Below are 26,646 nucleotides of genomic sequence, written 5' to 3' on the forward strand. Positions count from 1 at the left end.
AGAGCAGAGCAGCGGAAGAGAGAAAGGACGAGCTGGGGATGGTCGTTCGGGAGCGATCCGAGCCTTGTTCTGTGGGATTTTCAAGGCAGTTCCGCTGGTGGCGTTGCTACCAACTCAGCCTTTGCTTGTCATGAAGAGAGAGACACACACATGACAGATCAACACTCGACCGACTCGTGACTGTAACAGACACATCGACGCACTCACAGACTCACAACTCCTCCATGCTCAGAAATTGTCAATACTCGTGACTGACTCACGACTCACAAGTTACGCGTACTCACGACTCTCTGCTGTCGCGTAAAAAGTCAGCGTGAGCTTCAGCAAAGCTTCGTGCGTGAATTGAAGCGGATCGGCAATCGGCTGTTGAGCATCGCCGATTAAGAACAAGCTGTTGCTTCGGAAGAAAAGTGGAGCCACACAGACCAGCCAAGCTTTTTGACGTAGGCCTCGTACAACTGCAGCTTCCCTTCAGCCTCGTCTAGAAGAGCAAGCCTGTCACTTCCTAGGCCTTACATAGAACCGACAAGCCGATCTGCACCAATGGCAAGCGCCCGAGTGTTCCGTGTCGCCGTCACCGGCATTCGCACAAGAGCAACTGTGCTGCCAACAGCAAGCCCCTCCTGGTCTCGAAGCTCGTTGCCACAACGACTCGCACCTCGTAACCATCGAGGATTCGCGTCATCGACTGGTGCTTTTTCAGCTGTCTCTTCAACAACCTCGATATCTGCCGGTAATGCAGCTGCATCAACAGCAACAATAGCAACAGCAGACGCCACCAGCACATCAACCCAAGCTGTCGCCGACTTGAGCATCGTGCAAGGCGGATTCGAATTCCTCCAGCCATGGGTGCCCACCATCAACAGTCTTGCTGATACGATGCATCTTAGCGGTCCCTACGCGCACGCACTATCCATATTCATCCTCGCCTTTGCTGTCCGAACCGCAATCACGCTACCCATGACGCTATGGCAGCGTGGCAAGACTCGCAAGTTGACCGAAAAGGTGTTACCCGAATGGGAGATCATGAAGCAGCGCATTCCGCTAGCCGTACGAGCAAGGTGTAGGAGGGCTGGCATGTCGTACGAAGCTTTCGAAGCCGAGGCACAAAAGGAGCTCAAGGCGGAACTCGCCAAGTTGCTCCGCAAGCACAATGCATCACCTCTGCCGGCTTTCCTCGGTCCGGCCGTGGTCACCATTCCGGTGTTCCTGCTCATGACTGCGCTGCTTCGACAGTGCGCCCTGGATCCAACTTCACCATTGAGCTCAGAAGTGCTACCGTGGTGGTCGCCCTCGCCCGAGCTCGCGCAGCAGTTCAAGGCGAGTACAGCGATCCTAGCCGACCGCGGCTTCGACGAAGCGGCCATTGCAAAGCTGAGAGGCACCATGGGCGGACCCACTCTTGTCGACAGAGATTCCACCATGATTGGTCCGCTGAGCTTCGGAATGTTGACGCTCGCCAACACCGAGTTGAACAGCTGGAGCAGGAGAAGCATCGCCAAGATCAGAGTAATTACATCAGGCGGTGGCTCGGACGCAGCTGCAAGAACGGCGGACAAGTTGTTGAACCACAAATCTGGAGGAGCGCGATCACAGGTCAAGCCGGAAGACGATGAACCGCCGAGAGCTAGGATCATGACGAATGCTTTGCGAATCATGGCCATCGCTTTCATCCCCATTGCTTGCCAGGCGCCGAGTATACTGGTCATCTACTGGCTCTCGTCAGGTATTTACACTTTGCTTCAGAACTCGATCCTCGCCGTACTAGACCGTCAATCCGAAGTCATCAAGGCGGCGCGCAAGCAGCAACTTCTGCGACAGCCACAATAATCACGAATTCACACCTTTGCCCCTCGCTGCGATCCTTGAATGCACATGATGCAATCTCATAATACGCATTCACCAGGCTACGAGCATAGGCATGACCTTGATTGCAATAAATATGCTAGTCACGAGTGTAGTGTACAGATGAGAACGAATGCAGAGCCAGGTTTGAATTACTTCTCGCCAGGCCTTCTCACACCGCGCACACGGATCCTTTCAGACGTCTGCACCCTTGCGCCCCATCTGTGATTCAAGCCCAACGAAATGCAAACTTTGAGTCGTCAGCAATCTGTTGATCACAACTCTGCCTGAAACAACATGTCAACTTACCCTCGAACCTTTTTCTTCGGCTTTGCATCAATCACAAATACGTCTGGGTTGGCACCTTGTCGGAACTTTTCTCTCGCCCACAGGAAGAATCGCCTATCCTTTGTTGTTATGCCTGCTGCTTTGAGCTGGTTCGAACGGATGGTGAAGATGTTGGACCATTGCTCGCCAATGGCAGATGTGAGTGACGAGTTCGAGGCGAGATCGCGACGTGGGCGGGAGATGGAGCTGAGGAACGAGGCTGGATCCGACACTGCAGCTGCAGAGCCCGCATGAGTACACGAGGGTCCCAAAGAAGCGAGTCAGTAAAGTCAGGTCATACATGTAGGGTGTAGCTGCAGAGATGGACAAGAAGGCTGCTTACCTTGAGGTTTTGGGATCGCCCTACGTGGCGGTGCGGCTGCTGCTGCGGTTGTAGTCAATGTTCGTGAGCAGGAAGCCCTTCCGCAGGCGGATATGCCTGTTGCAAATCGTGTCAACATCTTTGTGATGATCGTGTGCATACACTTCTGCGACGGAGTGTCGATGTTGACGGCGGTAGGTTCAAGAGCGAAGTTGCAGGATCGTGTGAGAGAGGCGTTGCAAATCGTGAATCACAAATCGCAAATCACGAATCCCGAATAATCGTGAATCGCCTCGGAACTTGCTCTCTTCCTGCTTTTTTCCTCACGCCTCGGTGCCAGTCACGAGTGGTCATAGAAAAATTGCAACGTTTTGGACGCTCTAAATTTGTTTGAAACCACGGTCTTACACCTAAAATGAATTTTCACGTTTTCCTTCTCTACAACTTAGGCGTGAGGGATTCGTGATTATTCATGATTTCATCAACGTGATTCGTGAAAAACGCTGCAAGCGCTCACTCTTTCACTATTCACGATATGTTCATTCACGATTCCTTCCAGCTTGCTCACACGCCAAATATCAGCGGCAACGCAAACTCAGACCAAGTGCACACAAGTAAGAAGGGGCAAAGAAACAATGAAACGAAAAGTTCGATGCGAATGCGATGGACAAGACGGAACACGAAAGGTCAATACGGCACGACGGATCTGAGCTACCAGACGGGATCAAGTGTTGCGATCATCGTCGAGCATCACGTCGCCCTGATACGAGCTGAATGATAGCAGAAACGGAGCATGTTCAATAACGATCGACGCCACCCTTTTGATGACGGGCATGCAAGCCGCTTCGGTGGAGCACTTGGTTGTGACTGGAAGCCACATCGCGTTCGGTCTGGGACGCATTCTGTCGTCTTTGAAACATGTCGTTCATCGGGGCGGTCGAGCCGGGCAGCACGCTCTCTGCATCGACAGGCTGCTCGCCGATCTTTCCGTTGCCCACCATGACCATCTTTCCTTGACTCGGAACGCCATCGACTACAACGAACGCGAGCGCAGGACCGGGAGCAAACAGGTTCGGATTGGGTGGAAGCTGCGCTACGTAGAGCTTGCTGCCCCGATGTGTCGACTTGAGCTCGATCATGCGTTGACCCATATTCATGCCATGCGTGGAAAATCCAGTTCGAATCAGGACCACCTTGGCCTTCTGCGCCTGTGCTGCAGAACTGAGCCTGATGGTAAAGCCTTGACCGCCGTACGAGAAAGAGCTAGGGAGACCGTCGTTCGAGGGCCGAGGCTGATCGTAGAAGTCTGGGTACCATCGTTCAATGCGGTATTCCGTCTTCCACTTGACATGGTGGTTGACGTCAGCATTAGGGTTGGAACCAGCAACGAGGATAGACGAATCCGGAAGCAGCGTAGCAGACGAATGATAGAGTCGACCAATGTTGGTGCTTCCGACGCGCTTCCATCGGTTGCCTCGGCTTGCCTTGGGGTCGTATACGAGAGGCTGGTACGACGGGTTGTCGCCATACGACTCGCCCACCGGTTTGCCGACAGAGTTGGGGTCGGTGCTGTAACCAGCAACGCCAGTGGTGACACCGTTGCCGAACCACAGGGTGCCGTCGGGCAGGTTGATAAATTGACCCATGGAACGACGCTCGGGCAAATCGTCGACCGATTCCCAGTTTCCACCCTGGAATGGGCTGATCTGCTCGCACGACGTCGATGCGGGAACCTGAGATATGGGGATCGAGGGTCCACCCTCGTTACCCCAGTTCGAGACCTTGCCCAAGCTCGTACCACCGCAGAAGAGGATGGTCTCCTTGTAATCGTCTGCCGGAGTTAGAGGAAGCATAGCCGAGCCACCAGAGGCAGGATAGACACGAGGAGCACCTGGAATCTTGGCAAATGCGCGCTCGCTCTGCTGGTCGTAATTCCAAAGGATCGCCTCCCTTCCGGCTTGGATAAACACCTCACCGGACGACATGAGATACGCGATCGGGTAGAGTGAGAGGGGTACAGTACGTTGCAGGATTGGCAAATTAATACTAGCTCCGCCACTCTTAGGAGGGTAGAACTCGTAAGTAGGAACATTAGAGCCCTGGCTTGGAACAAAGCCACCGTCGCGCATGCCTCCAAGGATGATATTGGATCCATCGGCTAGAGGCTCTACGGTAGGATACCACCTCTCCATGTTGAGCTGATTGCTGTTTTGGTCGTTCCACTGACATTGCATGTTGTCGCAAGGGCTAAGGAATCGCAGTGCCTTACCGCCATTGTAAGCGCCGTATCCAGCACCTGCCTTAGCAGTCGCGCCATTCGTGGTAACCGCCTTGTTTCCGCCCGTGACGAGCCAACTGCCGTCGCCCAGCGTCATACCGCCGGCACAGAACGTGTTGGAACGCACCTCCATGGGGCGGTAACTGTTCGAGTTGATGTCGTACTCGACAGCCCACGCCGGATGACCGTTGACGCTGACCGGGTTGTTTTCGGTCTTGTCAAGGATGTAGACTTTTTGCTCTGTGCCGAGGAACATCATTTGAGCCGACACGCCCGAATTGCCAACGACTTGCATGGTACCGGCTTTGCCCGCCGATACACCGCTATTGGCGCTGGCGATAAGGAGAGCACCAAGGACCACACCCTTGAGCAACGACGTCTGAGTCAAGGTCGCCATGGTTGCTACCGTCTATCGATCAGAAGACTGGGTAATGGTTTCAACGATCTTGGATGCTGATTGCTATTCGACAGAGATATTCTGATGCGTAATCGAGAAGATGAGAAGCAAGAAAAGAGCGTTGTAGTATGTAGAAAGAATGTGCTGTTGCGTGGTTGTGAGCACGCTCGATGCTGTTCGTCAGAACGAGGGACAAAGGGGGGAATGGGGGGGAAAGGCGCAGGGGAGTCGAGGTATAGGGGAGAGTATAGATGATCGTAGAGAGAGAGAGAGGAGAAAAGTGGGACATGTATAGAAAGTCAGTGAAGAGGGGGTCCTGTGATTACCGCAGACGCATGTAGAAGTCGAGGTGGTAGGGACTGCAGCGCCCTCATAGCACTCAAATGAAGCATTCAACCCCTGTGATGTGCGGTGAGATAAGCGAGAAGCAGCTGTCCCTGTTCCTTGCAGGCACAGGGTGGGGTTCCAGATGAGCCGAACCAGCTGACTAACAGCCAGATGTCGCTGATGCTACCAGTGACTCGGACCTTGTTGATGGAATACTCAGGGGCATATCACGCTGCATACTGTGGCTGTGACCCACCACAAGGACGTAAGTGAGACAACAAGGCTTGCACGACCTTGTGGATGAAGCTCGGAACGAACATCGTAGATTCTTGTTCGAAGCTAGGAAGGATCGAAGGAAGATCACAGGCAGGAGATCAAAGCAAAACGGCAGTCAGCCACAGGCGAACACATGATGTACGGAATGAGCTTCGATTGTCTCAGGCACAGGCCGCCAAGATGATAGCACATCAGAGGTTACAAAGTCGATTCCCATATAGCAGAACGAGTTCGAGAAGATGGCGAGAAGAAAAGCCCATGTCAGGGAAGGCTTTTCGACCCTCCATTTCGCCAACATCACGTACTGAAACGAAATCGTTCTTGTTCTCTCACACTGACCATTTGACAACTCACCAGTACGCCCTTGTTGAAGACGTCGACGGTTGTGGGAGTGAAAAAAAAAAAAAGGTTGCAAGCGAGCCTCGACCCGGCACGAATCAAATCGACTGAAAGGTGTCGCCACTTTCTGCTCTGTCCCCCTGCAGTTGATTCAGCGGAGAGTTGGGTGGGCGGGCCCCTTTGCAGCATTTCACAAGTGGCATGCATGTACTGTAGCTGAGTAACAATGCGGATGTTCCGCTTGTCCGGTTGGTTTGATTGTTTGCTGCTTGCGCCCCGCACACACTAGCTCCGGGCTCATCTCTGGTCTTGCACCTCCTCTCAGCTTCCTTTCGGTTGCTACCAGCCCGGCCTGAAAATGCTATCTCCTTTTCTTGTTATCACAAGTCGAAGCCCGCCGGTGTTTCGGCTCGAAGCTTGAATGCAGACACTCGAGCGTCGATCAGGACACAGAGAAACAAGTTCATTGGCCACTCGAGTTTGCGATCCTGCAGGCGTGACGGGGAATTGTGGTGTGTGGAATCAAGCACATGAACAAATGTGAATGAATGGCATGTGATGTAACTCCTCTGTCGAATGTCGATCTCGTCATACGCAACTGAGACATTTGGTCGAACTCAAGGCTGTCGATTAGAAGTCTCGTTGTGGGGCGGGAGAGGGGAGCGCCACAAGAGAGGTGCAGCGGGAGAGACAGCGAGGCGTGTAGCGAGAAATGTAGACGTGGATAGTTGCCAAGAGGTCAGGCGACGCCTGATCCAATTGTGTGAGACAATTGCGCATCTTGACAGCTGGCACTAACCGCAACTGAACTGTACTGCACTGTAGAAATTCTACTGGTACATGAACCCTTTCCGACATTTACGAGTGCCGGACGACGCTGCACAAGCTGAAACAGAGTCAGAGACGGAAATCGACTGGGAGACGGATGGTGCAGTGCGTCGGAGGCCGAAACGTGCTGTGAGGAGAGGTTGCGCATCGGTAATGCACGTGCAAGGCTCATTCCTTGCGACCTACAGCAAACCCCTCGCATATCATTTTTCATCAAGCCCGACATACCCGCGACCCCGTTCCGCTTTTCAGGACATCTCACTCGAAAACGCACCAGTCAATCTCACGTTCCTCGACTTGCCCCCGCGTTATAGACTGCTTTGCTATCCCATTGTGTACACAGCTCTGCAACACGCGATTTGGCAAAATCGTGTATTGAAAATAGGTGCAGGTAAAGCGACGTTGTCGGGAGTACGAGTCTGCTTCTTTATAAACAGATATACTCAAATTGACAACATAGCATAAGTTAATGGAAGAGAAGTGAGATGCATCTAGATACAAGCGTGACTGAAGTAGATCAACGACAGTGCCACAGTCGTAAGCGATATTGATTCGGATCCGAGTAACCCAGGTCTGCTCATCTAACCCCTAGTCACGAGTATATTCCAGCTTGTTAGGCCGACCTGTCTGTTCTTCAACACCTTGTTCCGTCGGAGCGCATTCACGATTCTTCAGCATCGTGAAGCCTTCAGTCCAAGAGAAGGCAACCGGCGTGACAAACCGTTCAAACAGCACGCTGACTAAGCATGATGTTACAGGGCACGGGCCGGCCGGAAATAACAGGATTGTCCATGCCAGAAATAACTATTTGTGGATAAGCTGGTTGTCATCCATTATAGCGATTTTTTTCGAGGTACACTACGCTATCTACTAACTGTGCATTTCACAATTACCATGGATGGGCTGGACCTCATCCCACTCTCTTACCCACAGGGGTCGCCACACGCAGGCTGTGGGTGCGGAGCACACCCTTTAAAAGACATCATTTCCCTTCTTCTAGACGAACTGGATCTCATCCTTTCTATTACTCTTTTATCTTACTGTTTACTCACCATCGCGAAAGTAGTTACGTTACGTTTGTTCGACCAGTGCAGCAATCCAACACATTGCTGCCATACACGCTCGTGCCCTTAGTCCTGTGGATCAGCGTGTTCAAGATCCAAAACCTACACCGACACTGCAGCACCTACACTGCAGACGGTCCCCGAATCATCACTAGATATCATATAGCAGAACACCGTCGTTAAGTACGCTCACGAGGTGCGCTGCACACCCCTTCAGAACCGAGCTACGCCGCATCACCGCTGAGTGGAGCGTTCATCGCAACCAGCAGATACCGAGTCTTATCACGCATCTTCCAGCTCATTGCGTCATACGCACACACTGCGGTCTCCAGACACAGGATTGTGACATCAGAGTGGATCACTCAAGTGATACCCCGTAGCTCAGCATGGACGACTACATCGAGGGTGAGACGACCCGGGAAGGTGTAACCCGTCAACGAGCCTCGTCGTGCGGACCCTTTCGACGCGATCGATGCGCTGGCTAAAGAGGTGGAACGAATTGCGGCCCGCTTGGACAGGGAATTAGCAGCCCGAGACAAGAGGGATGCAGACCTAAACGCTCTTCTTGATCTGATACAGCGCCTGCACCCGACACAAGTGCCTAGTCCTACGCCCCATGCCAACGTGAATTCGCCGCAGCTGGACCCCTCGGCATACACCTCGCAGTCCCAGGATACGTTTGCCATTCATGGTGACCCACGCACCTCCAATCTAATGGCTACGTTCACACCAGCTACAGCCCAGAAACTAGTACCTGGCTTAACTGGACGCCGTGACTACACCATGGAAGAGGTCTATTCAACAGCAACGGGTAAATGCTTCACTTTCGAAGAAAGTCAAGAGAAGTCGGCATCACACCGAGGCGGAAGCTTGTACCATCTCCCCGATTTGAAGTTCTCCAAGTGGTTAGAAGATGACCTCGAGCTCACCCTCATTCTGGCCGAGAATTGGTTCAGGTTCTATGACCTGAATGACGACCGCAAACGCATCCAGTACCTCATTCACCATATGGAGGGAAGGGGCGCACGATGGTTTAAGTCGAAGTTGCGTGTTGATCCTCACCAGCGGGGAAACCTCTTTAGGGACTGGGAGTTTTTCGTTGATCGACTCAAGGAAGTCTATGCCCTCCCAGACCAGAGGTTCGAAGCGTTCGGCAAGATCCATCGACTGCGAATGAATAGCAACAAAGCAGGCAAGGCTACGGAGTACGTCGAGGAATTCCGCGACCTAGCCAGTCTAGCTCACATAGACACTCCGGCCCACCTTATTTACCTCTTCAGAAATGGTCTCACTGAAAACCTACGTAGAATGTTCGAACGTGACCCGCCCGACAGCCTCTGGGACTGGTACCGAGAGGTCGAGTCAATCGATCGAGATCGAGCACTATCCGAACACGGACGGCGTGCCAAGGTCGCCAGTACTTTTCGTCCAACGCAGCCCACCTGGTCCTCACGCCGGAAAGTGCGCCGGCAGTTTTCCACTCCGCGTCAGCAGGAGAGGAGCATCTAACACTGCTGCTCAACTAGGTGACAAACGTCACCAAGGCGACGTCATCGAGTACAAGGTGCTTTGGAGAGGGTACCCCGAAGAGACCGCTTCCTGAGAACTCGCTTCTAGCCTCGAGTGAAGTGATCCAAGCAAGAGTTTGAGTCGCGAAGGAGAAGCACTAGGCGTCGCAACGTGTGTGTGGGACCCTCGTACTCACACGCTAATGACATTCTAACCACCTCCCAGCACGGGTTAGATCGGCACAGACAGTCACGATTCGTTTGTTGTGCTCGGCACCAACGTCGATGCGCTCGGCACACATTTTTCACAGTTAGTTATTCGTGATTCCCAACAGGCATTTTGGAGCCAGAATTCGACTTCCACACACAGGTCGTGTGTGATAGACATCACTTTCCTTTAGAGTGCCACATCCACTCTACTACTCTTTCACCTTACTATCTTTTCGCCCTTGTGACTACTCTCTACTACTTTACGTTTTGTTCGACTAGTGCAGCAATCTAATGCATTGCTGCCACACACGCTTGTGCCTTGTGACCTGTGGATTAGCGTTATTGAACGTCAGAATCTTCACTGACACTGCAGCACCTACACAGCAGACGGAACCTCAACCATCGTCAGACATGCTGTAGCAGTACACCGTCGTCAAGAACGTTCACCAGGTGTGCTGCACACCATTCAGAAGCGAGCTGGGCAAGCTCGAGAATAAAAGCAGCCAAAAGGAATGATGGTCAGTAAAAGTGCCGCAAAGACGTAGTTGAAAAGGTGCAGCGAAAGTGTATCGGTGCGTGGTGCATGCTGTTTGATCGTGACGAGATGCGAAAGACGTCATGGTGGTGAAGCAGTGTGTGGGACGACAGTGGAAGGGGCTGAGGCCGACGAAAGTACCATGGCTGCCAAGCAGAGGAAAGCATACTTGGTTGGGCGCAATTGTTGCGAGCGCAAGTGTGAAAGTGGTGCGGGCGGTGATGGCGGAGAGGAAACGAGAAGAGTTCAGTCAGCCTTGAAGATCGCGTCGAGGACAAGAGCGCAATGTAAACACCAACACCAAGCATGTTTGTCAAACGAGTCGGTCCGGAGTGAGTCGAGTCGATCATGTCGAAAGAGATGGCACGAGCCATGAGTGCTTTGAGATCAAAGCGCTTGCTTTCAACACGACAGTCTGTCTCGAAAGGAAAGTACTGCAAGCTATGAGACGTTTGACCTGAAGGACAAGACTGTATCCTCTGAGCTCTTCGATGCCGGCGTCGTCCATAACTTGTTCGAGCATCTCGGCAATGCCACAGAGGAGCATCCCCGTTGACGATCAGAAACAGGTCCGTGATGAGCTTGTGTTACCCGTCAGCATCGGTCGACTTCGGCTGCCTTGCTCCGTTTGTGAACTCCAGAGGCTTGTCCCAGCGGTCAATCACAGACCAGTGCCACAAAGAGAGTGTGATGAACGCCGCCAACAAGTCAGGAGGGTACATGGTGACCCACTGCTCCGCTTGCTGTCACGGCGCCGATGCTCCCTCGTCGTTGCCTCTCCGTCCTCCTTGTTATCTGTGTCCACCTCGGCAAGCCCCGTTCATGAGTCCAACTTCTTCCACCTCTGCCTAGCCCTTGTCCAAAACTACGGTCTCACTGTCCTCATCAACCTTATCCTCTTGCTTCACGATGTCCGAGGCCAACGTGGCCACAAAAGAAGAATTGTTGAAAGGGAAGATCTCAATACTAATGCGGTTGAGCTCCCAATTTGTTTCAGATTGCTAATGGGACCTAAAGAGATGATATGAACAAAACGTGGCAGAACTGCTAGACCGCTCATACACATGTGATGTACTAACTAGTGCTGTATTGGTTCTAGCTGTTACACCGGAGGTACATCAGCAGTGTACCAGTCGTGAGTCTTGACAACAAGCTTGTTCTTTCGAGGTGTCTCACGTCTCGGTGCTTATGTCTGTGTCTCGGTCTCGCGGCTCGTGGTTCGTGGCTCGATAGTGCTTTCAGTCCTCCAACGCGCCGCAACGAGCCAAGATTGCCGTCAACTTGTCTTTGTCATTCACCTCGAAATGGCTCGAGATGATGTCGGAAACGTTGATGTTCTCTAGTCCTGGCACGTCGTCGATCGCACGGCTACCAGCAACGCGTGGCAGTTTGCCCGCCCTCAACTCTTCCACCGATACTCCGGACCCTAGCCAGGCGGCGATACCGCAAACCATGTCCTTGGACGAAAATACATTGACAAAGCGACGCTGCACGATGGTTCGAACCTTGCGCAGTGTCGCGTTGGACGGAACAATGGGTGCCGAGATGAGAAATACCGAATCGACCAGATGCGACGTGGTCTCGGGCTCCTTGGCAAGCTCGGTGAGCGCGGTCAAGATGGTTGCTGCTCCCAATGAGGTGCCGATCAGCACAACGGGCCGATGACCCTGCACCTCGTTTCGCAGCGTCTCAGCAAGGATCAGTCCCGCCTTGTGTGCTTTCGTCTTGGCACGAACAAAGACGCCGTCAAGCGTAGCTGATGCCGCGTTGAACATGCTCATCGGTAGCGTGATGGCCGCTATACCGGCAAGCGCCGTCTTCTTAACCACCTCCTCTGCTGCCTTGGTGCCGCCTGTTCGAATGAGATTATCGAGCATGTAAGAACGCAACCCTTGACCCGCTTCTTTCATCATTTCCGCCTCGCACTCGATCGCAAACGCATCCCGATTGTCTTTGGCGCCCTCAAAGATGTAAGTCCATGGTACGACCTGCTGTTCGGTTTCGAGGATGAGTCCACTGCAGCAGATGGTCGCATGCAGGCTCGGAATCGCAATACCTGCTTTGCGTGCTTCGGTGGCCAATTCGGCAAACGAAAAAGACGACACTCCTCGCAGACGTCGCTCAACGCGATAACCCGCAAGACCGCCGCCACCCAAACCGAACAAAGTTCCGAGCATGATGATGCCTCCAGAAGTCGCGAGAAAAGAAACGCCGGTGAGCCCGACCAGTGCAGGTGCAATCAGCGGAGCGGCCAGACCGCCAGTCAACCCGATGACGAGCCCTCCAGCGATAAAGCCGCCTCCCATGGCAGCCCACTTGCCCCACGTCCCCTTTTCGCGCTCGCGCTCCACCACCGTTCCAGAGTGCTGGTTCATGTACTCGGAGCGCTGTGATGGCTGTGTGACTGAGCCGGTTTGTGCATCGAGCGAGGCACCCGCCGGAAGTTGCTCGACGATGCCCTTGCCATTCTTGGACACCGATGCTCTATCACCCTCGCTCATGATGAAGTAGATCGTCTGGGCCATGACTTTCTCAGCCATCCATACTTGTCGCGCAGAGATGCCCATAGCGGTAGAGGCAACGAAGATCAACGATCTCGCTCGAGCATCATAGTGACATACTTCGTTGGGCTTGACCGGCTGCTTGGCACCTTTATCGGCAGGACTGGGTGCGGCACGCTTTGTAGAAGCTTGGGACTGTGTGTTTATCAGATCCCTGCTTGCGGAAGAGAGCTTGCTCCATCCAGACAAAGTGCCCGCCTTGAGGGAGGTCAATGCATTCTTGGATGCATCCCCAATCAAACGCCCTGTCTCGGTCATCGGCTTCATGGCATCGTCGGTCGTATTTACTCGAGCGACAGTTGAAGATGGCACAGGTGCTGTTGGCGTTTCGATTTCTTGTGGCCCGGATGCAGCTGATGTCAGCTTCTGTTGGCCCTCTGGGCTTTCCGATGGCGAGGACACGTCAGGCTTAACTTTGCCCTTTGAGCTTTGCGATCCGGACCGAGGCAGGTCAAGCTCGGTCTCTCCGAAGAGAAAGTCTTGCTCAAAGACAGTGGATGTGCCGTCCTGAGCTCGAAATTGACCCAATCCAAGAGCGATCAGCAACAATTCGTGGGCGACCTCGATGTCTTGGCCGGATTCCGGATCGAGAGCGCCTTGCATGCGTTTTGGGGGTGTAAACGCTAACGTGTCCTGCGAGAGGGTGCGAGCTCTATGCTGGCGGTTGAGCTCAGCGCTGGTTGAGTTCGATGTTGTCGCAGCATCCGTTTGGCCTCGGAGGTAGTCTGGAAGCTCTTGGGCATCTTGATCGTACGCAAAGCCCTCGAAGCCATGATCAGACAAGGGGGAAGCGGACGACTTCAGGTAAAGACTCTCGAGGGAAGCTGTGGTATCGGCGAGCTGGTCCTTCTGAGCGCCTGTATGTAGGCCTTGTGGCGCCTTTTCTGGGTCTGTGCCATTGACAAGATCGCACTTTTTGGCATCATCGATGCCCTTGATGGGGAGATCGAGGTTAGGAAAGCGGCGAGCGTGGTCTGAGCCCGACTCTAACGCTGGTTCGTTCGCGCAGATGGGATCTTGCGTATCTGCGTGTTCAAGACGACCTCGGGCAGCAGAAAGCACATCATCAAGACTGATGGGATCTGGTGGGAGCGAATCCTCTACAACGCCGAGATGCTGACAGGTTGCCGTGAGAAACTTTTGGCCGTAATCGGACCATTCCTGCGCCACAGAGTACGCCGCAGTGCCAGAAGCCGATGGGAGCTTCGATGATCCAAGTGTGCCAACCAGGTAGGTAGCACGTTCTACATGGCGTCGGACAGCATACTTGATCGAGATACAGGTTGCAAGTCGAAGATGCGGCGACCACTTTGGCGAATATGATTGCAAGGAAGACAGATCCAGCGACGATGTGGTTGCTTGGACGCGATCTTTCCTAGAGAACATGCTGCAGGAGGGCGATGAGCCGGTTCGACCTGATCGTTTGTATGACACTACAGCATCTGCTGGAGTCGGATGCGAATATGAAAGCTATCGAGCTTGTCAAGGGTGAGTAAGAAGTTGGTGCTAAGTTAGCTCACGCGAGAAAACAGCTTTTGTAGCTATCCGTGGTCCAAGCGCGATCCGATTGAAAGCGGCGCGTATGCATGCTTGCATGCATCACGCATGCTGCGCCAAAAAACTCCGTGCTCCGTGCTCGTAACTCACAACTCCAAATCCACGATCTGTCATTAACTATCACGTAAGTTATGATTGACGTATTCGCATGATTTTCGATTCTGTGATTCACGAATCGTGATTGTGCTCGGCGCACCAACTACCCTAATCACGAATCTTATCACGGTAACACCTTCAGAGCCCCAAGTTGAACTGGCCGCTATTCAAGGTGTTTGCACATCAGTAGAGCCAGTGCATGCAAAGTCTGGCACAGGTGCAGGACATTAATGAGAGAGATCGGATCCGTCATAGTGAGATTGTGGCTACGAGTCAGCACCGTGAGCGCCTCGTGCCAGGCGCAAAGCAACGAGATCAATGTCTTCTGACTCGGAAGAGGCATCTGTCTCTGAAGAGGCTTCTGTCTTGGCAGAATAAGTGGGACCGTGATCCGCTCTTCCAGTATAAGCCTGCTTCGTTGTATCGGCATGCATGGGTCCAGCTCTGGGTGGTGCTGGCGCTGTCGACGACGCTGGTGAATTCCACATGTCGACAAAGCTCGGATCGTTCTTCATTCCGGCACCGAAGGCGGCACTGTGACTACCGCCGATGCTACTGCCGCTCCCGTTGTTTGGATATGAGCGCCAGTTATGAGAGGGCTGCTGGTTCCTCGATCCCATCGACTCATGTGAACCTAAAGCTTCGATCTTGTCTGCCCGTCTGGCCATATCCTCCCGTAGCCTATGCGCTTCTTTGACCTCAGATCTACGAGCTTTTGCTTGCTTCCTCTTCTCCTTGTACCGGTCTTTCGCAGCTTGTTTGGCGGATTCGCGCGCCTGCGCTTCTGCTTTCTCCTGCAGTCGCCACAGCTCCACCGCTCCGATGTCAGTGCCTCTTTCACCGGGCCCCGATGTAGCATTCGCATCGAGACGTGCACTGCCGTGATTGCAGAGGTCGAGGATGAGCGGTGCGTCCTTCAGTCGTTGCCTTGGAGCGTCACTCGCATCGTGTTCCTTGTGTAGGCCAAGGTAATCAGCAGCGCTCTGCATCGTGTTTTGCCACCTTTCGATCGCGGCAGCCTTGATGTTTCGCGACGTGTTGCGGTCAATGATGAAAGGATCTTGCACTACCAACTCTTCATCCGCCCAAATATCTATCTGCTCCTCGCGAAGGCCAACACGGGCGTCGTGGTCTCGGGAAGCAGCACCAAAAGAATCTCGAGACCTATCGGAACCGATTCTGTCGCGTTCGGCACCGCCATCCTCGCTGGTTGAGTCAACGAGGATGACTTGTCTTGCAAGTGGAGCCTTCTTTCGTTGCAGTGGAGATCCGTTGACCACAGACACAACTTGTGTGCGTCGGTCAAACTGCATATAGAATCGGATGAAAGATACTAGCATCCTGCCTAGCAAGCGATCCATCTTGGACACGGTCTTTAATTCAGGGCCAACAGCAGCAAGTCCGGGTATTTGCCTTTTCTGCAGGCTCAGATCAGGATGGTTTGTCGCGAACGTGACGTCGTACTTTTTCGGTGGCGACGGCTCTTCGACGACACGTTGTCGTGTATTCTTGCCGCGTCCCAGTCGTCTGACGCGTGAATAGAGAAAACTGGGTCGGATGTTGAGGGTAGTCAGGAGAACTGGGCTCTGCAAATTTGGCAGCACGCCTTCAATTTGGAGTACCTGTAACGCCATCAGAGCGATCGTGTAGCTGCTGAATGTCATGAATCCGCCCTTGCCCGATGGATCGTTGAGATCACTACGCGAGTACCAGTGCTTGAGGAAAAAGATGAGCGGACGCACGATCAAAGGCTGCAGATCGGCGTAGGCTTGGATGAGCTGCGAGTTGAAGAGGCCAAATCGCTCGTTGATGTTGATATCCGCGGGTATGTTGAACTTGCGATGGACCATCTTGACGATGGGTACATGGGCACCACTGATGGGGACGATGTTGCGGAACTTGGCCGAGTTACGGACGGCTTTGGCGATCTGGCTGGTGCTGTACCACTCTGGCATGCCGTCCGTATGACGAACAATTTGTTTGGAAACTCGACGCAGCTCTGGTGGTGTTCCAACGCCATATGGACGCGTAGGATCGAGCAAGACAAGGTCGAGATCCGAGGACTCGGTGATGAGGCCCGTCACGCTGGAGCCAAACGCCGCGACTTGGAGACCTTGACCAGGCCACTTGGCATTGATGGCGCACTGCACGTCGGCGATGACCTCGTTGCGTTGCGCCTGATCGGATGCGGGAGGGCGTGACTCTTCCCAGAAGCCTCTCATCTGGCGACCTAATGCTGTATAGAGATCCACTGTCTCACAAGATACATCTACGGCGATGCTAGAAGAGGATGTGTTCGGAACAAAGAGCCACTTTCGGCAGGCGCTCCGATCCGCCTCGACACGTACACGCTCGCATTCCTTTTCGAGCTGAGTGGCTCGGACGCCATCATTAACCTGCTTCTGAACGTCCGACCTTCGCTGCATTTTGTCTTGTTCGCGCTGCTTGTTGCGACGATCTACTTCGGCAGTGTGGTGCGCGGCTTGTTCTTTTTCGAGCTGAAACGCGATCATACCTTCATCGACCTGCTTTTGAATCCGCAGTGTCCGCCGTGTTTTCTCCTCTTCTCTCAGTCTGTTCCGACGTTCAGCCTCTGCGAGTCGGTAAGCCGCCTCGCCCGTCTGCTGTTTTTCTCTCTGTGCGCTTTGAAGAGGCCCTTGGCGAGACCGGGTTTGATACGTTGAAGGTGACAAGTGCGCGTGTGCAGAGGTGCTGGGGGAGTCTAAGTAGCCGTGCGGCACGTATGGGCCATCGTGGAGATTTGATTCCAGAGGAGAATAAAGGTCGGCATATATGATGGCGTCGAGGTCGCGCTGAAAGAAAGCGCGGTTAGATGCAAACGCGAGCTTGCTGATGGGATCCAGCCCAGATATGGCTGGGCTTGGTACTTTTACATCCGTGTTCCGCTCTTCATAATTGGCATTGTCCAAATGAGCTCCGCTTCCGTGTGGGTTCGAGCCGGAAGCACGTCCTTCCAGTGCGCCCGAAAAGGCGTGGGATGCGCCAGCGTCTATGACGTGTGCATCTTCCCTGGAAAGTCTCGGTTCTGCGCGTGAGGGGGCAGTTTTTATCTGGTCAACTGAGGTGACGGTGAACATAAGCACTAGATCGTCTAGTATTGAAGCCGACATGATGCGTGATCGATTTGTGATTTGTGCTCTGGTTTCGACGAGGCGCCTCTAGCGCAGATGATGTTTACGTTGCGGAACAATAGACAAGGGTGTCTATGCAGGTGGATGGAAGCATAACACGGTGTGCAGGTAGATCTTCTGGCTGCCGATTCCACCGCATACGACAGTAGTCAGAATAAGACGAGAGGGGTAGTCAAGGATCATTGATGATGGCCACACCGAAGGATGACGGCTGGACTGTATGGCGGGACGTGCAGAAACGACCTTGCCAGATCAGCGGTTTGTTGAGCTTGATTGTGCGTGCGCTTTTTCGTCCATGTGGCGGACTGGCGCGCGTCGTGACGTATCACACAAATAATCCACGATCAGTTAACATACTCGTGACTATGTACAGAAAGAAACGTGAATCAGCTGGCTTGAAACAAAGTCCAAAAAGAAGGCAATGTAAACCAACCCAAAAAAGCGAGGGTTTTTTGGTATCCGAAAGCCGGACTTCCGTGTTCTAGTTGAAGTGTCTTTCTATAGAGCACGTACAGATTCTCGTCCTCACTGCCGCCATACCGTTCGGTGAAGTATACACCGGCGATTCAAAAAGCCCGCTGCTCTAAAGCTGCCTGCAGGTCGAAGCGAACGAAGCTGCATCATGGGAGGTCGGGCTGAAGTGCACGAGATTGTTGCGACATCCAAGGGTAAGCACTCCAAGACACCCAGGGTTGCTCGGCAACGGCAACGGCAGCAGCGGGATGATACAGTAGATGAATGGGATGCCGAAAGCAGTGATGACGACAGCAATACCGGAACAAAACAACAAGACGTGTTCAAGACTTCCAAGGACCAGTGGATCGAAGCGTAAGTCTATGCAACGTCCTTGCAACGCTCTCACCCGCTGAACAAGCAAACTGACACTCGTTGACACGGCCCACTATCACTCACTGACTCAACGTCGGATGGAAAGTAATTCGCAGGCACCAGCTGCTGTGCCATTAGTTGCGTCTGCTCCCGGCCGCAGCCTCCCGGATGCCGCGTACGGACACTGCCTGCAGAGCAACCCTGGCGCGCAAGCCCCAGCAGCTTTGCCGAGCAAAAGCGGCATCACAATAGCACGAGCACCACCACGCATTCTACAGCGTCCCAAAGAGGCGGCTCCGGGCATACGAAGCGATGGCGTGGCAGTCAATGCGTCGAAAGCAGGTTCTCAAGAACATAAGACAGTCGAGCAACGGCAACATGAGTATCGTCTAGCGCGCGAAAGGATTTTCGGTGCTCCATCCAAGCCAACTTCTTTTTCAAGCAAGAACAGCCTGTCGAGAAGCTGAGAATGTTTTCCATGCTAGAGCTTACCAGAGCCAATATACCCAAAGGCCTGACCAGTGCAGGAGTGCCACGAGCCGAATGTGTTGTGATGAAGCTGATGTCATGCTTCCAAAGCTCCGCAAGGCTGGACGGTACGTACGAATCAGGCCCGAGTCCATCCGCCCAGTTGGCAACCCACAGTCGTCAGTCACGAGCGTACAGTGGGCGGTTTTATGAAAGTTGTTATATCGGCAAGCCTAGCCCACAAACAAACCTTTGAGAAACGCACGTTACCGGATCCCAGCGATTCGCTAACTTATTCGCGACGAATCTGAAGAGGTTGATCCCACGCTCTCGGCCAAGACGTAACCTAGAGGCGCTGAGGCTTCTTGGGCTTATTCTATTTTTCTCGGACCCGACATGCCAGTCACAAGTGTGCCAATCGATTTGAGCCACAGCAGCCTGACAGTTCCGGTCAGTTCCATCTGAGAATCGAAGCAGACGGATTTCAAATCGTGAATCCATAAATGCACAAGAGAAATACAAATTCCACGCATTCGATTGTATTCAAGATTCACGTCGGGTAAGGTTGCACCAGGCCGATTCGCTTGGGCGCCGTGGCTAGCGCATGGAAGTTCCAGGAGAATTTTGTACTATTCTCGGGGTTCAACCTCATAGACATTCAAAGACAGTGAATGTATGGAGCAGAGCACCGCGAAGAATCACAAATGCCGTATGCACTGACGACACAACCAGAAGAGAACGTTGATGGACACGGCAGCGCTGAGGAATCGGGCGCGGTCAATGCGGTGCAGGCTTGGATATGCCATGGCCCGATCGCGGCGCCTGGCTGCGTTTCTGTACCGCATGTGAGAGCGGGCTTTGACAGCTTTGGAGATTGACGGCGGGCGGCGACTTCTGCGTTGGTCAGTTTCGAAACTTTCGGCGGGCGCTACGAGGGCCAAGAGTCACACAGTCGGGCGGGTGTTTCTGCCGGTCGATGTTGAAGCTGAGAGCAAAAGGCCAGCAAAGGCCAGCAAAGGCCAGCTTGGCACACACTTTCAAATTTGGTGGATTCGAAATTTTCCACTGGCTTGCTCCGGTCCTTTCCTATCCTGTCCTCGATCTTTGGAGCAAGCAGGCACTCAGCCAGTGTATGTGTTTCTTTCATTTTTCTTCCTCTGGCTCGAATTTTTTCCCTCTTTGTCACTCTTCTTCCGGCCGCGCTATTGGAGCTGTTACTGGAGCTGTTGGTCTGAGAGCATCGCGCAATCCGTGTGCTTCCACCAATCATTCGTCGCATCTTTGGCGCTCGCTTTGGCCCACTCTTTGGATGAGCGCTCGCCCTCTTTCCCTCGTCGCCGGTGCAAAATCCCTAGAAAAATACCTTTCTTCATCGGCAGCTTCCCTTCCAACCTTCTCCCACCTACCTACCACCTCTCACAAAGTAGTACAGGTAAGCATCTCCTCCGCCGTTTCGCAGCCATCGAGGGCTTCATGCTTCCTGATGGTCAAGACAATCACAACACACCCTTCCGCTCCACTATCTGATGCGGTTTCGTCACCATCAGTTGCACGGCCAACTGGCATGGTCCATGCATGCACTAGCCAATTCTTGAATCACTCTCGTGGTTCATATTTTGCTACATATGTTCATGAAGATCATAGCATAGCGTCGCTTGCCATCGATGATCTGCTCTTTGCTATTTTCGATCGGCTTATCTTGCGTCGCACTGATGATCGGTGAAGCCAAAGTGTTTCGGCGTTTTGCAAAACCGAAAGCCTTTTTACGTTTCTGCTCCGTGCTGAGACGTAAGAATGTCATTGTCGTTTGCCCAAGGATAAAATGGAACGCGCTCATTGTCTGCTCTATATCACCGCTAATAGTAACTGACATTTTTTTTCACCATCTATACTATTCTTTTTTTACCTCAACTCTCAGTCAAAATGGGTACCGTTGCCGACCCCGCTAAGACTAAGAAGACCGTCAGTGGCTTCGCCACTGATTTCCTCATGGGTGGTGTTTCCGCCGCCGTCTCCAAGACGGCTGCCGCCCCCATCGAGCGTGTCAAGCTTCTCATCCAGAACCAGGACGAGATGATCAAGCAGGGCCGTCTCGCCGCCCCCTACAAGGGCATTGGCGACTGCTTCGTCCGCACCTACCAGCAGGAGGGTCTCGTCTCGCTCTGGCGTGGTAACACCGCTAACGTCATTCGTTACTTCCCCACTCAGGCTCTTAACTTCGCCTTCAAGGACTTCTTCAAGTCCCTCTTCGCCGTCCCCAAGACTGCTCCTTACTGGAAGTCGCTCTCGGCCAACCTTGCCTCCGGTGGTGCTGCCGGTGCCTCGTCGCTCCTCTTTGTTTACTCGCTTGACTACGCCCGTACCCGTCTTGCCAACGATGCCAAGTCGGCTGCTAAGGGTGGAGGAGACCGTCAGTTCAACGGTCTCGTCGACGTTTACCGCAAGACCATTGCCTCGGACGGTATCGCTGGTCTCTACCGTGGTTTCGTTCCCTCGGTTGTCGGTATCGTTGTCTACCGTGGTCTCTACTTCGGCATGTACGACTCGCTTAAGCCCGTTCTGCTTACTGGTAACCTCTCGAACAACTTCCTTGCCTCGTTCTTGCTCGGCTGGGGTGTTACCACTGGTGCTGGTCTTGCTTCTTACCCTCTCGACACCATCCGACGACGAATGATGATGACCTCGGGTGGCAAGGTCCACTACAAGAACATGTTCGATGCCGGTCGCTCCATCATTGCCGCCGAGGGTGTCTCGTCGCTCTTCAAGGGTGCCGGTGCCAACATTCTCCGTGGTATCGCCGGTGCCGGTGTGCTCTCTGGTTACGACAAGCTCCAGGAGCTCATGTTCGGCAAGGTCTACAAGGGTGGTTCCGGTTAAACGGTCTGGACCTTTCCTGTCCTTTTGCGCTAGTCCTCTGTTCTGTGTCGATGTCGCCGGTGTCAGCCAGCGACCTTCACGGAATAAAAATTCAGTTTCTAGATCTGATCCAATCTTCTTTGCGTCGTTTGACCACTAGCTGTGCGTGAGCTGTCTCTAATGTTGCCTGGATAAGTGATTCTAGAATGGCGAGTATGCGTTAGCAGCAGTGACAAGCACGAAGCACGAAGGACGAAGAGGAGCATAGAACTTGGAGCTGTGAGCATGTGCTGTGGCTGTTAGAGCGACACGAGGGCGCGTAAAGTGGAGTCGTGAGTTTGTCGCGTGGGTTCAGCCTGAGCGTGTATGTGTGTGTGTGTTTTGGCGCGTGTTGAAATTTGGCGCGATCCTCGAGCTTGGGTTGGTAGTTGAGTCACTCTTCTGCGCTCGACCTGCTCTCTTCCATCATATCGCGCGCCACAATGCTGTTCGTCGACAAGTACCGACCGAAAGCGCTCTCCGAGCTGCACTACCACCAAGATCTCTCTAAGCGGCTCTCATCGTTGGCAGACCATGAAGATTTCCCACACATGCTCATGTACGGTCCATCAGGAGCTGGCAAAAAGACTCGCATTGCCTGTCTCCTTCGCCAACTCTACGGTCCCGGCACTTACAAGCTCAAGATCGATCAGAGAGTATTTGTGACGCCTTCGAATCGCAAGATCGACGTTAATATTGTCTCATCCAACTACCACATTGAATTGACGCCTTCGGATGCGGGCAACTACGATCGATTGGTGATCCAGGACATCTTGAAGGAGATTGCACAGACGCAAAATGTGGATTTGAACGCCAAACATAGGTTCAAGGTGGTAGTGATCAATGAAGCCGACTCGTTAAGTAGGGATGCACAGAGTGCGTTGAGGAGGACTATGGAGAAGTACATGGGCAATTTGAGGTTAGTCTTGTGCGCGACAAGCACGAGCAAAATTATCGGTCCAATTCGATCACGTTGTCTGTTGCTCCGAGTCGGTGCGCCAACAGATGAAGAGGTAAGTCTATGTATATTGCGGTGCCAGCAGAGTTTTCAAGGGAGCTTCATCTGACCACGCCCAGCAAATGCCCTCTCGTTCTTGTCTCTCGGTACAGATCAAAACGGTACTCAACCACGTAGCGAAAAAGGAACGCTTCAACATCCCCGATGCTGTGCAAACCCAAATTTGCGACGACTGCAATGGCAATCTTCGAAAAGCTATGCTCGTACTCGAAGCTCTCCGGATGCAATCGCCCGATCTATCCGGTGGTATCGGTATTGCCAAACCGGATTGGGAGATCTATATTACGAAAACCGCCGACCTGATCCTCTCGGATCCATCACCACAAAACCTGCTCGCTGTACGATCCAAGCTCTACGAGCTCCTCGTGCACGCCATTCCCCCAACGCTCATCCTCAAGCATCTCACCGATAATCTGGTCAAGAAGGTCGATGCGCAGGTAAAAGCCGCCATCGTCCAGAAGGCCGCGTTTTATGAGCTGAGGACGAGGACAGGTAGCAAGGTCATCTTTCATTTAGAAGCGTTTGTTGCCGCAGTGATGCATATTCAGAAGAGCTTCTTGTTGGGCATGACGTGGGATGACTGAGCGTCCCGCGCTCGTTCACTTGCCATGACGGGCAATGTCATGACATTTGCTGATCATGACTACGCTTCTTGCGCTGTGTACATCTTGGGCCGAATACATGTATTGCCGATGCGACGAGGTCGCTTGTACCCGCTGGAGAGCTCGGCACCGGGTGGCGTCTGTGAGGACCGTGAATAGTGCGGTGACACTGGAGAGCATCTTGAACTGCACTTAGCAGCAACGAAGGCCGAGAGATGTGTCAACTTGAAATGCCTCCTCTCCCCTTGCTCATTCTTCGCGGCTCGTCATCATCTACATGATCGCTTCACTGCGAAGAACGGATGGCGACCGACTCAACTTGCGCTGCTGCAAAGCTCGCACAAACTCGTAGATCCAGGCGAAACAGGAGCGTGTACGGAACGATGGCAGTGTCGATACGAATCGGACGTGATCAGCATTTTCAAACATTTGAAACGAACGCATGTCGAACAACGCCAAAGCCAAGTTTGTTGCGCAAACATTCACGATTGCTGCATTAACGACATCAAGACGCGAGGCTATGTGCAATCCACTAGTTGCGATACAATGTAGACATTCTTGCAAGAGCGTCTTCGTATGCGCCCCTCAGCTTGTGCAGCTCGCGCGTAACGGCGTCGCCCTCGACGAAGTCAACGGTTTCGTTCTCCCTGAGCTTCTTGGGCCTGATCTTTGCGATGGGCGTTCGACGAGCGATGGTACGAACCGTCTTCTTAAAGTGACGAGCCTCCTGCTCCTCGACGAGAGTCCAAGCGTCACCGTGCTTACCTGCGCGCGCAGTACGTCCCACACGATGCACATACTTTGCCGGATCGATCGGAGCATCGTAAGAGATCACATGCTCGACTGAAGGAAGGTCGATTCCTCGCGAGATCAGGTCGGAACAAACAAGCAAGTCGATCTCACCTTTCTCGAAAGCGCTGAGGATCCGTTGACGATCGGAAGGCTTGAGCTCGGACGAGTAATTCTTGACAACCAACGCGCGGCTTCCACGAGCAATAAGACTGTTTTCGACCCTGACCTCTTCAAAAATCTCCAACAGCTTGACCAACCTGGCAGCTGAATCGACTGATTTGGTAAAGCAAAGCGCCTTGCGGATGCGACCCAACTCGTTATTCACATCGTCGGGCCGGTGAAGAAGGTAGAGCAGATGGAAGGGTTTGTCGGCCGACGTTGTAACAAGCATATGCTCATGCAGCGAGTGCGGTAGCGAGAATTGCTCGTGCTGCTGTACCCCATTGGCCCGACCTTGGTCCTCGTCTCCAGCCGAGTTGGTATCCTGAACAGTGATGTAGTGAGGGTTGCGTAGGCCGAGAGCTGCGATCTTGGCTGGGTCGCGAGTCAAGGTTGCCGAGAACAGCAATTTTTGGACCGAGGGTGCTGCTTCCTCCTGCAAAGTCGACGTCGCTGCAGCGCCTAAACCAGAAGCGCTAGACGAAAAGAGCTCGAATGGAGCCTGAGCGGGCCCGGATTTCTGTGAGGCACGTTCACGTTCAGCTTGATCCGTCTTGCCATTGGTTGCAGCAAGAACCCGGCGGAGCCATTCTTGGAAGGACTGGTTGAGCAAGCGATCTGCTTCATCGACGACTAAGAATCGCAAGTGAGCGAGGTTGAAGCCGGGCGTTGAATCAAGATGATCAATCAATCGGCCTGGAGTGGCGATCAGGATGTCGATCTTGGGCTCTGACTGTGCTTCGTCTTGGTCTTGATCGACAGCGCTGCTCGATCCGACAAGTTGATTCTGCTCGTGCGCAAAGCTATGTTGGCCCGTTGCGGTACCGATTCGGAGTCCAGATCCCTTGGCCACAAGCTCTAGAGTACTCCTGACTTGCGAGACAAGGTCACGTGTTGGCAGCACAATGAGAGCGCGCAGACGGACAATCTGGCGCGTGCGCAACACTTCAACAATCGGAACGCTGTAAGCAAGCGTCTTTCCGCTTCCTGTCGGCGCAGAGACACACAGGTCGCGCGGCGGAGCGAAAGGGCGGTAAAGAGACCGACTTTGGGGCTGGGCAAGCAGACATGGGATCACCGATACCTGGACTGCGAACCATTCGCTGATACCAAGTGCCTCGAGGCGGGATCGGACGATATCGCTCAAGGCAACCTTGCTGAAATCGTCACTGGCACTGCTGCGAGCTGAGATGGTTACCGACTCCTGGTCATCCGGAGAGGCTTCTTCCATCTCTTGGTCGACGAGAGCGCCGCCGTCGAGTGGGGGAGGAGAAGATGCTTTAGCGGGATTGGCTGGCTTGTTCAATTCCTTTTGCTGCCAAAGAGGGCGAGACAGGGTTGGATCAACGACGGTTCGGTTCGAAAGACCTTCTGGCAAACCAAGCGAGCGGATCAGCTTGGGATCAACAGCCCTGCGTACGCCAGCAAGAGGGAATCTCTCGAGCGCCTTGTCCTCCTTTTGGGCTCCGACGTCGACGTCCATTTCAACATCTGCCGAAAGCGTTTCCGTTTCTAATGTTGACGCTTTCGGCGTGGAAGGGGATGCTGATTCGACGTCATCTTGCTCAGAGTCGGAGCTCGACTCTTGATCCGAGTGTCGGTCCGAATTCGAATCCGAATCCGAATCCGAGTCCGAGCTTGAAGGAGAAGAGGAATCGGAGTCAGCTTTTTGCGCTACCGGCGAATGTTGCGTTTTTTTCTTTCGGGCTGCCTCGCGACGATGCAAAGCTTCCTCTTCGGGCAAATGCAAGCCGATCGAGTTGTCTGCTCTTGCTTGTGAGCCATCGTTGTCGGCCTTTGATTTCTTGGGCGCAGCACGTATCCTAGCCTTGCGACGCTCTTTCTTGGCCTTCAGGTATCTCTGTTTGGCTTTCGTTTTCTCTCTGGGTCCGGTCTGGGCCTTCTTTACGGATTGTCGTAGCAAGGGCGCTACATTTAGCCGAGAAGGGTGAATATTGAGGGCGGGGCGTGCTACAGAAGGGGCTGGTACTGCAGTGGAGGCAGCATTGGATGATGCTGAGGATGTGCTCGTCCCAGGAAGATTTGAGCCTGACGCTTCGTTTCCTTGTACGAGTTTGCGCTTCTTCAAGATCCTCTCGTTGAGAGCGTCTAGCTTGGCCGTATCTGCGGGATCGTCTTTGCTGCCTGACGGAGACGATGCACTGAATGCGTCAAAGCGCTTGACCGAGAACATGATGGAGCACCTTGTTTCGCAAAACGTCCGTTTGATGAACGTGGAATAGAGGTGAGGCTAAAGCGCTG

The 26,646-nt window shown here is 53.4% G+C and overlaps 10 protein-coding genes across 10 annotated transcripts; 5 read left to right on the top strand and 5 right to left on the bottom strand.

Annotated features, from left to right (window-relative positions):
- Positions 1 to 543: 543 nt before the first annotated feature.
- On the top strand, positions 544 to 1,830 carry UMAG_00912 (uncharacterized protein; the record flags this gene model as incomplete). Its single annotated transcript, XM_011388620.1, has 1 exon — positions 544 to 1,830. One exon carries the CDS (start codon positions 544 to 546, stop codon positions 1,828 to 1,830), a length of 1,287 nt encoding a protein of 428 aa, XP_011386922.1.
- A 167-nt stretch (positions 1,831 to 1,997) lies between these two features.
- UMAG_10617 (mitochondrial 37S ribosomal protein mS41) lies at positions 1,998 to 2,633 on the bottom strand (the record flags this gene model as incomplete). The annotated part of the gene is made up of 3 exons (XM_011389049.1): positions 1,998 to 2,067; positions 2,155 to 2,410; positions 2,516 to 2,633. 3 exons carry the CDS (start codon positions 2,631 to 2,633, stop codon positions 1,998 to 2,000), a joined length of 444 nt encoding a protein of 147 aa, XP_011387351.1.
- Positions 2,634 to 3,291: 658 nt separating this feature from the next.
- Positions 3,292 to 5,169, bottom strand: UMAG_00913 (glyoxaloxidase 2; the record flags this gene model as incomplete). Its single annotated transcript, XM_011388621.1, has 1 exon — positions 3,292 to 5,169. The coding sequence occupies one exon, from the start codon at positions 5,167 to 5,169 to the stop codon at positions 3,292 to 3,294; it is 1,878 nt and encodes a 625-aa protein (XP_011386923.1).
- Positions 5,170 to 8,717: 3,548 nt separating this feature from the next.
- Positions 8,718 to 9,512, top strand: UMAG_10618 (uncharacterized protein; the record flags this gene model as incomplete). The annotated part of the gene is made up of 1 exon (XM_011389050.1): positions 8,718 to 9,512. The coding sequence occupies one exon, from the start codon at positions 8,718 to 8,720 to the stop codon at positions 9,510 to 9,512; it is 795 nt and encodes a 264-aa protein (XP_011387352.1).
- A 1,982-nt stretch (positions 9,513 to 11,494) lies between these two features.
- Positions 11,495 to 14,203, bottom strand: UMAG_00915 (uncharacterized protein; the record flags this gene model as incomplete). Its single annotated transcript, XM_011388622.1, has 1 exon — positions 11,495 to 14,203. One exon carries the CDS (start codon positions 14,201 to 14,203, stop codon positions 11,495 to 11,497), a length of 2,709 nt encoding a protein of 902 aa, XP_011386924.1.
- Positions 14,204 to 14,736: 533 nt separating this feature from the next.
- UMAG_00916 (uncharacterized protein) lies at positions 14,737 to 17,601 on the bottom strand (the record flags this gene model as incomplete). The annotated part of the gene is made up of 1 exon (XM_011388623.1): positions 14,737 to 17,601. One exon carries the CDS (start codon positions 17,599 to 17,601, stop codon positions 14,737 to 14,739), a length of 2,865 nt encoding a protein of 954 aa, XP_011386925.1.
- Positions 17,602 to 18,244: 643 nt separating this feature from the next.
- Positions 18,245 to 18,917, top strand: UMAG_12117 (uncharacterized protein; the record flags this gene model as incomplete). Its single annotated transcript, XM_011389182.1, has 2 exons — positions 18,245 to 18,450; positions 18,557 to 18,917. 2 exons carry the CDS (start codon positions 18,245 to 18,247, stop codon positions 18,915 to 18,917), a joined length of 567 nt encoding a protein of 188 aa, XP_011387484.1.
- A 1,924-nt stretch (positions 18,918 to 20,841) lies between these two features.
- Positions 20,842 to 21,795, top strand: UMAG_00919 (putative ADP/ATP carrier protein; the record flags this gene model as incomplete). Its single annotated transcript, XM_011388624.1, has 1 exon — positions 20,842 to 21,795. One exon carries the CDS (start codon positions 20,842 to 20,844, stop codon positions 21,793 to 21,795), a length of 954 nt encoding a protein of 317 aa, XP_011386926.1.
- Positions 21,796 to 22,256: 461 nt separating this feature from the next.
- UMAG_00920 (putative DNA replication factor C subunit protein) lies at positions 22,257 to 23,415 on the top strand (the record flags this gene model as incomplete). The annotated part of the gene is made up of 2 exons (XM_011388625.1): positions 22,257 to 22,826; positions 22,924 to 23,415. The coding sequence occupies 2 exons, from the start codon at positions 22,257 to 22,259 to the stop codon at positions 23,413 to 23,415; spliced, it is 1,062 nt and encodes a 353-aa protein (XP_011386927.1).
- Positions 23,416 to 23,965: 550 nt separating this feature from the next.
- Positions 23,966 to 26,578, bottom strand: UMAG_00921 (uncharacterized protein; the record flags this gene model as incomplete). Its single annotated transcript, XM_011388626.1, has 1 exon — positions 23,966 to 26,578. The coding sequence occupies one exon, from the start codon at positions 26,576 to 26,578 to the stop codon at positions 23,966 to 23,968; it is 2,613 nt and encodes an 870-aa protein (XP_011386928.1).
- Between the last annotated feature and the right edge of the window lie 68 nt (positions 26,579 to 26,646).

The sequence above is a fragment of the Mycosarcoma maydis genome, chromosome 2, assembly GCF_000328475.2.
Source record: "Mycosarcoma maydis chromosome 2, whole genome shotgun sequence".
NCBI classification, from domain to species: domain Eukaryota; kingdom Fungi; phylum Basidiomycota; class Ustilaginomycetes; order Ustilaginales; genus Mycosarcoma; species Mycosarcoma maydis.